We start from the raw sequence: 11,841 nt of genomic DNA on the forward strand, positions 1-11,841 counted from the left end.
TAAAAAAAAAAAAAAACAAAACAAAACCGTTACTACAAAATTTTTACTATCGAATTCCAATAATGTATTATACCTACCTATGAATCAATGCCCGTACGCTTATCTGTATTTTAAATAGGTATACACAAGTAACAGCGGGCACAATCGTTTATACGCAGAGTTGTAATGTTTATTTTATTTTATTTTTTTCAACCTCTTACCTGCACCACACACCTTGCCTTTTTATTGCTCTTTCTCCAACAGCGAGAGTAAAAAAAATATATACATGTATATATGTATGTATACTGGAGACTCGCGCGATTTCGTGTTTATTTAACCGGTTTGCAGTAGATGATTAAAATCGCGGTTACGATCCCCGTGGTGACAAAGTGGAGTGCAACTAAGTCGAGAGGTAGATCGGTCTTCCTGGCAGCGACCGGCGCCGTCTTCCTGAAAAGTCGTAACGTCACGGTCTTTGATTCCCTTCAAATTCCTCGAAGGTCGACGCACGTCGTCGTCAGCCTTGTATCCCTGCATCTCGTGCAGGTACATCATAGACCTCGAGTATACATGTAACCACCATCTCTATGTATCACGGGTTATTACAGGTATACAGCAAACTCACGGGGTTACAAAACGTAGCTCCTCACTGTTCAGGGACTGCGGACGAACCTGGTACAGAATAGAACAGGCCGAGTATTCTCCCGATTCAACGCCGCCGTCCATCGTTCCAGGCCAAAATCGCGCGTACTCACTGCACGCCCAGTAAACCCTGTTTCAGTTAAAAATCAGCATTTGTAATCAAGATCATTCAGAAAAGTGGGAATAGTCAGGGAGTTGTCATGCACCATAGAGAAAAACGTGCCTTTTTTTTTTATAAACCGTTTTCAAACTTCAGCTATATGCTTCGTTAATTCAGTCAAGCTAACTTTTGGAAATTTTATCATTGTTCAATTTCTAATTATTTCTGTAAATCGAGGCAATACTACGTGTTTTTTGGATCCAAATTTGTGTAATATTCAAGGTGCATTTTGGTCATACAAGCTGACCAACATTACCTGAGTTTCGTGGGAAAAATGTCAGGGTATTCTGAATTTTTTTTTACTGAACAAAATTGTCGCCCCCCTTATGATATTTCGTTTCGTTTTGCCGAAAGCATCGAGCGAACCTTTTATGCGGTGTCAGCATTGGGTTTAGGTGATATTTAACGTGGCAAGGTTTCATCGCGCTCATGGGTTGGCCGCCTCGGTTCATCCCCGAATCCTCTTCTTCCTCCGACCATTTAGATTCCGCGTAGTGCTTCAACATCGTCGAGTATGAAAGGGCCGATCCATCCGCACCCCAAACCGTTCTCGTCCAGCAGTTTCGCAGGGCCTCGAGAGGATGGGTCGTCTGTCGGTGGAGGATAAGATTAAGGATATACTAGGCTTAGACTTATTTTACTCTATTTTTTTCCCCGGCATGAACGCTGCTCGGTCTGCGGCTGGGTAGTTTTATTTTAGATACAAAATATCAAATAATATACCCCTGAACCGGGCATGGATCGAGCATTTCCGATCGAGCGGTCGATCTTGCCCGCGTGTAATTACGCCGAGAACGATCTTTCTTTTGCTTTACATCGCGTTTTTGTTACTCTCTTCCTATGCTTCTCTAAGTATGTATGTAGATGAATTATTGATTATTTATTTTCATCTTTTTCATCGCATCACTTTGTTTTCATCAATAAAACGTAAAAAGTGTAAAAGCGGTCAACGTTCGTCTTCCTCTTCGTCGTCATCGTTCTTCTCGTCTAGCCCATCCTAACCGGTTGGTATGGTCTACTGAACGAGCAAAAAATCTACCAGTATAGTGAAAAGAAACGAATCGAGTATCACGTCCCTGACTTCTATCCGCGGTACATGAACCATGTATGCAAGGATATAATGTCTACCTCGCGTATTACAAACTCGGATACCGGTGTACGTTTCGATGAACACATGAATGACGGGATCACACGCGCCTTCGAAGCGCCCGAAAAGCGGACGAGATTTCATCGTCGTCACCTTATTTTGATCTCGCACCTTTTCGTCGGCACTCCTTTTCAAAAAGCCCGCCAAAAACGCTGGCGATAAATCGGGCGGGCAAGTCGCCTCGTAGACGATTCGAAGCTCGCTCGGGTTCTCTATCGAGCCAAGAATGTCCCCGCTGTAATTGCTCCGCTGCCACCAGGCCTCGTCGTATTTTGCCACGAAGAAAGTCGCCCTTCCAGGCTCGTGAGATATTTGGTTTTTCAACACTTCTTCGTTCGCTGGAAGTATCCTTATTTTCGAACTTTCTGGCGGCGGCACGGCAACAATCACGTACTCGCATCTTAACGAAGAAAAGAAAATACGCTTCTTTGAACATGATTCGCTTCAAAGCCATGTTTATATAGATTCAAGATATAATATCAATGCAAAGGCTGTGTGATGATACTTGTATTGTTCGCCGTTGAGAATCGACACGTAGGCAGAAACGTCGTTGAATTCTATCAGCTTGACGAGGCTATTCGTTTGAATTTTGGTCCCCTCATCGTGAACCGCCATCCGCCGGAGTCCTTTTAGTATTTCTTCGGCTCCGCCCTTGGAAAGCATTCGGAAATTAGAATTTACAGTACAATCCTCGTTCTTTTTCACTCGGTAATTAACCCTTTGCGACACAGCGTCTCATATACGAGACGACTCTATTAAATTGGATATTCAAGATTTATATTCAATTTTTGAGATATCGCTGTCATTTCTTTTGTTGCATAATTGGAATTTCAAGATGTCAATGTTGATTTTTTAACAGGGATTATGATGATTCCGCGAATATAGTGAGCGATATAAATCAACAAAGTGTTGAAAATGCGTTTTTACACGATCGATGTCATTGCGGGAAGGTTATGGAGACTAGAAAAGTGGAACTCGGTAATCTTGGAGTTTCTGATTCGCTGAAAACGAATCCGGCGTAGGAATTTCAAAATTCAAGATAGCGGATTCAATACGGCGGACTAAAATATAAAAGTTGATGCTATTCGCTCATATTAGATCCGGCATTTTGAATTTGGAAAATTTCTCAGATCTGATCCCACTCTTGAAATCACTGACCTCGACTGGAAGGAAAAACGTGTGCCTCAAAGGGTTAATATACCGGTATAAATTTCCTCCAGTCGCTTCCAAGGGCGAATTTTATCCTCCGTTTTAACCCGCCTGCGCCAATTGCCATCGCGATGAACCACAGAGTGGATACGGAGGCCGCTTCCAGTCCTGCGGGTGAACGATTCGCTCTATTTGTACAAGGAAAAGTTGAATTTGGTATTTTTTCTTCGACCGGAAACTGCGGTCTAGCGATCTGAAAAATTTCCCTCACCCCACTCGACTGTTGTACGATATAATGATCACAGAAAATGCGTACTGAACCGTGATAGTTTAGACTGATTTACCGCAGATAGAGAAAACGATTGCTTTCATGAGTTCTCGGGCTTCGGAGCCAGTTATACAGTCGTCGATGAAAGCGTCGAAGCTCATTCTGGCCAATTTTTTCGCCTCGGGATAATCCGCGCAGATTTTAAGGTCGGAAGACTGGAAGGTCTGGTCCAACTGGAAAACGCATCTTCGTGTACAGTATAATGTATGACAGAATAAACCGATTCCCGTATAATTTTTTCCTCCTTTTTCAGTTCGTTATACCCTGTTGACGAAGTCATCGATTTCGTCCGTGATCTTTTCTCGTCGAACGACGATCGGGCCAATTCGAGAGTAGTAAATCCTGTCTTCGTTTCCACTTGGTTTTCTGTACTCCGACGTCAGTCCGAGTTCCCTTATCAACCTGTTTATGTGCCTCTGTCTGTTGTCGATAAAAAACCCCTTCGTTACACCTGACACGGCAAGTCTTCCTCCGATTTTATCTGTGCAGTGTTATACAAGATTATTACTGGGCAGAATACTACTTGATTCGGATGTTTACCGATATTTAATATGCCCATCACTATTCTTATCACCGATTTCATGCCAGACTCGATGTAGTTGAAGTTTGTCTCTGATTTTTTTGATCCGGCGATCAATATTCCGTCGTTTATATAACACGACTTTCCGTGAAATCGGTTCGCATGGATTTACGTCTGTACGGAAAAAAACTTACCGCTACCTTCGAGCACTAGAACGGAGATACCGCAATTTTTTTCGGCGATTTTATGGGCAGCCGAAAGCCCGGTAATGCCGGACCCAACAATGATCACGTTGTAATCAAAATCGTCTGGTTTTGGGCATGCGGGATCGTTCTGATAGAGGGAAGTCGTCCTGATCGTCATTGCTCAGCTGCATTTAATTAACAATCGCTATACGCTTATCTGTAACTTCTTCAATGCGAATTAATACCAATTACTCATGGCTATGATGTGTTTAGCGCGCCAATATTATCAGGGGCCAAGAATCCGAAGGGCGTGACTTCTTACTACCTGAACCATTTGAACTATAGTCGGAACCTTTTCCGAACAAAGAAGTCGAGACCTTTGTAGGATCACCGACCACTCCTTTATCGTCGGTAGGATCGTCTATCCCGGTAAATTTCCCGATACGACCTGAATGTATTACAGTCATTCTAATTTCTAAGGGACAGTTTTGTTCCCTAAGTGTACATAATCTCAAACACCGCAGACAGAATTAACCCTGGTGTGTGCATACAATGTAATCACCCAGTGGCGTAACGATGTCTGCAATGTGAAAAATTTGCAAACATATGGGAAACGAAAGTGTGCCGTTAACTCTTTGATGGATAGACACTTCTGTCCTTGGCCCATGATAAAGTCGAATGATATTTGTTTGCGAAGCTGTTCTAGTAATTAATCTGACGATTCATCATTAGCAAGCATTTTTACATCGTAAATTTTGTACCACAAGATCTCTTGACGCCGTAACTACCTAACCAACAGAATTATTGCAATGTGTTATTTTTCTTCAATAAAATCGCGAATAGAACAATAATCCAAGATAAATGTTTACAGCTCGCATAGAATTGCATAAAACTCAACAAATAGATCGTATAATGATGATGCGATACTGAACAAAAATCGTTGAATCTGAATTTCAACGACGCGGGCGATTATTCCGAGCACGCTGAGTGAAGTCTACGCCATTGGGACGTATGCGATCTTGTAGTTGAAATTCACGCGCGGCCATGAGGCGGCGACTCTAGGTAACTCCGTAATCCGTGAGCCAAGGTTTGCGTGATTTCCCCCTACCGCCCCCTTTGCCACCGACCGACCGTTTCGCTGTTCCAATGAACTCAACCGGCGTGAAGTAGGCTCGTCTCGGCAGTCCGCGCGCCCCTGTCGGGTCAGACTCTAAGCACGGGTGAAAAATTAGCTTCATCCTGCTCTTCCCCATTGGCCGTCGAATGCTGGGTGGTAAAATAAAGAGGACAGGACGATACGCTATGTGAACCTCACGCAGCGTAGAGCCGTAGTTTGCAGCCAGCAGCAGCAGTCGTAGAAGCGGCAGTCCGTGTTGCGACTTGGACGGGTTGTAACTTGCACGGCTCGAGTAAAAAGAGAGAGAAAGAAAAAAAGAACATCAAGTTAAAGAGCAACGAGAGGAGATTCATACGTACCGCAGTGACATCGAATCGAATGGACGTCGTGCTGGCTGGCTGGTCGGTTGAATTACTAGTTACAACGGGTTGGTTAAATTGCGTGAAAAAATATAACTGATACGTTGTGCGACGTGAAAATATGCCTCGATACAGTTGTATTACAACCGATTAAAGTGCGTGCTTCGAGAGAAAGGAAGAGAGAGAGACAAAAGAAGGAAATCGAGAAGAGGAGAGGAAAAACGCACACACGTTACTCCAAAAAAAAAAAAAGTGCCTGGCGCACGAGTATGTGGTGATCGGTTGTTGTGTGAAGTGCGTAGGTATTAATATATATTACTATTATTATTATTATTGTTGTTGTTGAACTGATAAAAGAAAAGCGGAGAAAGGAAAGGTTGACCGAGAAAACGAAAAAAATAAAATACGCAAAAAAACAAAACATTCAGTTCTGGGGGAAAAAATGTTCAATCACGAATACGAGAAGCGACTGTTGAAGCCTAATAATGATATCACGATAGACGCGACGACGATGATGATGGGCAGCGGTGCGAACTCGGGCTGTGGAACGCCCGTTTATTTCTCGCCTACGAAATCAACGAACAACAGTTTCGATCGTTTCATACCTACACGATCGGGCAACAACTGGCAGACAACGTTTTCCATGATATCCGAGGGCGGCAGGGCCGGCCTGGTGGCGAAGAAAACTCGAGAGAGCGGGGAGGCGAGTCGCGACGGTATCGCCTATTCCTGTCTCCTGAAAAACGAACTCCTGGGAGCGAGCATCGAGGACGTGAAGGGCCAGTGCGAGGAACGCAGAGTCCTCTCGCCACTCGCGAGTAAGAATCTTTTCAAGTATACAACACCGACAAAGGATCGAACCCTGCTGGACCAGAGCTCGCCCTACTCGCTGTCTCCGCTAAGCTCCAAGAGCCAAAAGCTTCTGCGTTCGCCCCGCAAAGCGACTCGCAAGATATCCCGGATACCGTTCAAGGTTCTCGACGCCCCCGAGCTCCAGGATGACTTTTATCTGAACTTGGTCGACTGGTCTTCCCAAAATGTCCTCAGCGTCGGCCTAGGCAGCTGTGTATATCTCTGGTCCGCCTGCACCAGTCAAGTCACCCGGCTGTGCGACCTTTCCAGCGATAACAACAGCGTCACATCCGTAGCTTGGAACGAGAGGGGGAACCTTGTCGCGGTCGGCACTCATCTCGGCTACATTCAGGTCTGGGATGTCGCTGTTAACAAACAGGTCAGCAAGCTACAGGGACACAGCGCCAGGGTCGGAGCTTTGGCCTGGAACGGCGAAGTTCTGTCTTCAGGGAGCAGGGACAGACTGATTCTCCAGAGGGACGTCAGAACACCGAGCGTCGTCGGAGAGCGAAGACTCGGAGCCCATCGTCAGGAGGTCTGCGGGCTCAAGTGGTCCCCCGATAATCAGTACCTGGCTTCAGGAGGCAACGACAACCGTTTGTACGTGTGGAATCTTCACTCCCTGTCGCCTGTTCAGACGTACACCGAACATTTGGCAGCCGTCAAGGCGATCGCCTGGTCTCCTCATCACCACGGCTTACTCGCTTCGGGTGGAGGCACCGCCGACAGGTGCATTAGGTTCTGGAACACCTTGACCGGTCAGCCGATGCAGTGTGTCGACACTGGATCTCAGGTCTGCAATCTGGCATGGAGTAAACACAGCTCGGAGCTGGTCAGTACGCACGGATATTCTCAAAACCAGATTCTGGTATGGAAATATCCGAGTCTTACTCAGGTCGCTAAGCTCACCGGTCATTCGTACAGAGTTTTGTACCTTGCAATGTCGCCTGATGGCGAGGCCATTGTGACTGGTGCTGGCGACGAGACTTTGAGATTTTGGAACGTTTTTAGTAAGGCGAGAAGCCAAAAGGAGAACAAGTCTGTACTGAATTTATTTACCAGTATTAGGTAAATATTTGTTCGGAGTAATAGGTAGTAGTAGATAGCCGATAGACATTACTTATACTTCTGGTTTTTTTTTCCTTTTTTTTTTTACACTCTTTCTCTCGTCAAATGTACATATTTGTATGTTATACAAAAACATTATACAATTTATACATGTATATGTATAATATGTATATGCAATATACGATAGACCGCAAATTATATATACATATTATATATACATGTATAAATTTATACATATATATATATATATATCGGTTGTAAATCATGCAAAATTAGTAATCATGATATATACACGAATGCAGTATATGTACATGGGTATGTATTACGTGTGTATATGTATATCGGCGTGCTTAGCGATAGAATGAAGAATCCTCGATTTGGTTTTCATTCGTATTCTTCTTTCTCATATATTCTCGCTACTTATTAACTCTTCAAATCTGTTTCGTATCTAGTCTGATATTCGTGTCTTTATTTTTTTATTGCCTGTATCAAGAAATCTCAAAATTACTTATTTCTATTACGCTCCTTCAATTGACGTAATTCATCGATGATAATATGAAATTCAACTTCAGTATTGTTGTACCTTTTATGTACAGTGTGTACCCGTTATTCAAGTAGCATTCAAATATCCCTTAAGATGCTGTTTTTTAAATCACAATTTGTCTTACGAAATGAAATATGCTAGAGTCTCGTGGATATTTGTTGAAGACTAGAAATGATAGATTTGAAGAGTTAAGGTGAAAGAATATCAGCATGGGCATCTCTAAATTCTATTTTCTAATAACCATAAACACCAACAAATTTATGAATGTTATAACATAAGAGTATGGGTGCGCCACAAGCTGTGTAATACCAGTGAGTATGGATCTAGGCTTTTTAGACAAATATTACAATACACCACGTACTAGAGTAAGTTCATGGAGACGCATACACGCAAATATATATATATACATATACACGCGCTTATATATATGTATATATATATATATTATATATTATATGCAGCCTGCGACACGCCGAGCCTTGTGTGCAATAAGTCATTATTACAGTCGAGACCGAATCTGCCCTTTCAAGAAGAGAAATACCAAAGCAAACTGCAGGGCGTAAATAAAGTTACGCTTTATATATTGTATATTATACGTGCATCTATTTACTATGCACAGATTGTGTAAATTATATTCTTTTTTTTTTTTTCCCCCCACTCAACGAGTTCGGAAATTATAATAATCGCTGTAGATTATTGAACGGCTGAATTTTAAAGGAAATGAATTTCTTGGGTACGTGTAACAAAAACTAAAGCTTACCAAATATTGAGACAACGGAGCTTTTAGTTTTCACTTTTGTTTTCTTTGAAGCAAGAAAATATATTCAGAGGGCAATCTTGGTAGATGAGTGTCATTTGTAATTTTGTTCAGTACAAAGTACTAAATTGTCGATTATTTTTGGACAAGCTTTATTACTATCACTATTATTATTATTTTGTTGTTATTATTATTATTATTATTATTCATATTACCTTATTAGGAAGCACTTACGTCTTTGGGACATATATATACATATTTTTATAGCACGCTGTGATCGGCCGTTATGTTTGCGGAACACATTTCGTATGCAGTTTAAACTTGGGCCATTAATTTAGGATATATGAATGCATACATATATATATATATATATACATATTTATTCAACTATATACTGTATATATATGTATACGTTTTTGTTTCAAACATATATATATATATTTTTTTTTTTATCCTCACCGTCATTTCGCTCGCGTTTATTTTGACGTCGTACAGCCGGGAAGTGAAGAATTAATATTATTTTTTATTTTATATACAAATTTTTATTTATGTTTCTTAGAATCTAGCTTACCTTAGGATAAAATTCCTGTAATAATTTTTCATATTATTAGTTGAACGAAGGCGAGGAGCCCATAAATGTGTAGATATTTTTTTTTTTCGATTCTTTATCCCGCTAATTGTTTATTTTTTTTTTTTTTTTCTCCCTCACTTTTTTCAGTTGGTTGTAGTTTCTTAAAAGGGCAGATTATTCATATTATGTGTTTTTATCTCTCTTGTAACGTATGTGCTGTGTCCGCTCGGGTATTGGCAGGCTGGCCAGTCAGACCCCTTAAAAATTTATACAGACACTAGAAGGCTGTTTTCCTTGCCCCTCCTGTCGAGGGGATTTATTTCTAAATTATGAATTATACGTATAATTGCTTAGAAAACGTGTTTTCATTTTTTATCCCTCTTTATTTTTTTTTTTTTCCTTCAATTTAGATACATCATTTATTCTTACTATGAAAAATAATATATGTATATATATATTTTTACGTTTTTTTTTCTCTCATACTTCTCGATAATATACTATACCTGACAACAAACGCATAGAAAGAAAAGAAAAAAATTTACCAACGAAAAATGAAGAAAAAAAAAAAAAAAAAACGAAAATTTAATATCCTAATATTTTTGCAAAGTCAAGTAATTTGTACAAATTTAAACTGAAACATGAATTTACTAATTTATATAAAGCAAAACTAATATATTATAGTTATCTATTCACTGTCGTGTGTAAAAAAAAAAAAAGAATTATTCACTTCCTCAGATATTTGAACGAGGTACAATTTTGGATATTATTCAAGTATTGCTAGAGAAAAAAAAAAATCGCTTGTAACAAGATGCAGGCATTTTGATTGGCAATAATCATGTAGTAGCTACAAAAAAAAAAATAAAAAATACTTTTCAAAACTAAATTCAGTAATCTAATTTTATGCCTTTTCTTTTTCATATTCTTCTAAATTTAAACTAGAGTCAAATTTTTTTATTTCTCTCAAGAGTTTGCAGTCATACCTTGGCAGAAATGTGCCAAATTGCAATATCGCATTATCGATTTCATTATAATACGCAGAGCGTGGAAGCGACTAACATTGAAAAGATGACATGAATATTTGGCCATTCGTTTCAAATGTTATGTAATTATACGCTGACCTAAACTGCTTACGAGTAAATTTGCAATTACAAACAGTTTTCGCTGCAGGCTAAAAATTTCGTCTTCGATGCAAAGCCTGATATATTTCATTCGAAATTCAATTGATAAGTGAATTGTTCCTCATGTATTGACGATCCATCGATAGAATTGCAAGCAAGATAAAATAGTAAATGAATATCCATTAGTGGGGTAATTTGCGTTTTATATCATGCAGATTCTATGCTATATAACAACCAATAAGTAAGAATTAAATTAGACGGTATTTTATATTCGTTTCACTCAATTTGGCAATTCGATAATTAGCGACGATTATTATTTGTACTCCAATGAAAGAAATTCCGTTCAATTTTTCTATTCTTTGAATAAATTGTCATTAATAACGATGCTATTGCATACTTAGGATATAAACACACTGCTAATAATGAGTAAATTACTTTGGCTAATGCATCGAGTCATTGAATAGAACCCACTAATTCACTAAATATTAATCGCAATTAATGATTATTAAGGATAATTAATGTCTCGCAATTCACAAATCTTATCATTGTAATATAGTTACTATATTCGAGCATGCGTCGTCCATTTTTCCACGTGTGATTATAAATCCTCTATTTAAATACATTTATCGAATTTATATATATATATATATATATATACATATTATTACACATGCATAAAACATATGTATTTATGTATGTATGCATAAGTTTAGTGCCGAATAAACAATAAAAGCTTTGAATGTAGTGTGACTTATTTTTAGATAGGATAAAAAGAATTTAAAGAAATACATATATGTGTAATTTTATAGGCAAGAAAATGAAAAATTTCGTCTCGATTTAATTTGTTACCTCAATATGTATATTGTTATGAAATTTTTTATCACACCTGGTCTGTAGGCAATGCGGTGGGAAGAAAAGCGTCAAAACAAACATGAAAATCTCATTTAATGTTTGCACTTTCTAATACGTACTATACAGATATATATGCTATATATATATTATATCAAATGCATTGATCTCACTCTCAGATTTCATATTTTAGAAGCTTTTCATTTCAGTGCATTGAAACCAATTCGATGCAATTTGTGTGTGGTACATAATTTACTAAATCCAGATTAAATCAGGATTCAATTTGAATTACAAATGCAATAGAGATAGAATTAAAATCAGATGTTAAAAATTAGTTAGGCTCTAAGGCACATATATAAATGAAATAAATAAATAAATAAATAACTAAATAATTGAATAAAATAATATAAAAATCAACAGCATATTTTATACTTTTTAAATATTATATTGTAACCAGATATATAATTATCCATAAACGATAATTAAGGGTACGGAA

General features: G+C 39.1%; 2 protein-coding genes across 2 annotated transcripts; one reads left to right on the forward strand and one right to left on the reverse strand.

The window, feature by feature from the left end:
• Positions 1–168: 168 nt before the first annotated feature.
• On the reverse strand, positions 169–5,574 carry LOC124213342 (amine oxidase [flavin-containing] A). The gene is made up of 10 exons (XM_069133999.1): positions 5,043–5,574; positions 4,120–4,295; positions 3,669–3,886; positions 3,422–3,578; positions 3,130–3,245; positions 2,434–2,579; positions 2,040–2,328; positions 1,148–1,371; positions 605–751; positions 169–429 (listed from the first exon to the last, which is right to left on the reverse strand). The coding sequence occupies exons 2-10, from the start codon at positions 4,286–4,288 to the stop codon at positions 309–311; spliced, it is 1,587 nt and encodes a 528-aa protein (XP_068990100.1). The 5' UTR covers positions 4,289–4,295; positions 5,043–5,574; the 3' UTR covers positions 169–308.
• fzr (fizzy and cell division cycle 20 related) lies at positions 5,274–11,762 on the forward strand. Its single transcript, XM_046614584.2, has one exon. It carries the CDS (start codon positions 6,029–6,031, stop codon positions 7,508–7,510), a length of 1,482 nt encoding a protein of 493 aa, XP_046470540.1. The 5' UTR covers positions 5,274–6,028; the 3' UTR covers positions 7,511–11,762.
• The last annotated feature ends 79 nt before the right edge of the window (positions 11,763–11,841 follow it).

This window comes from Neodiprion pinetum, chromosome 2 (genome assembly GCF_021155775.2).
Source record: "Neodiprion pinetum isolate iyNeoPine1 chromosome 2, iyNeoPine1.2, whole genome shotgun sequence".
Classification (NCBI taxonomy): Eukaryota; Metazoa; Arthropoda; class Insecta; order Hymenoptera; family Diprionidae; genus Neodiprion; species Neodiprion pinetum.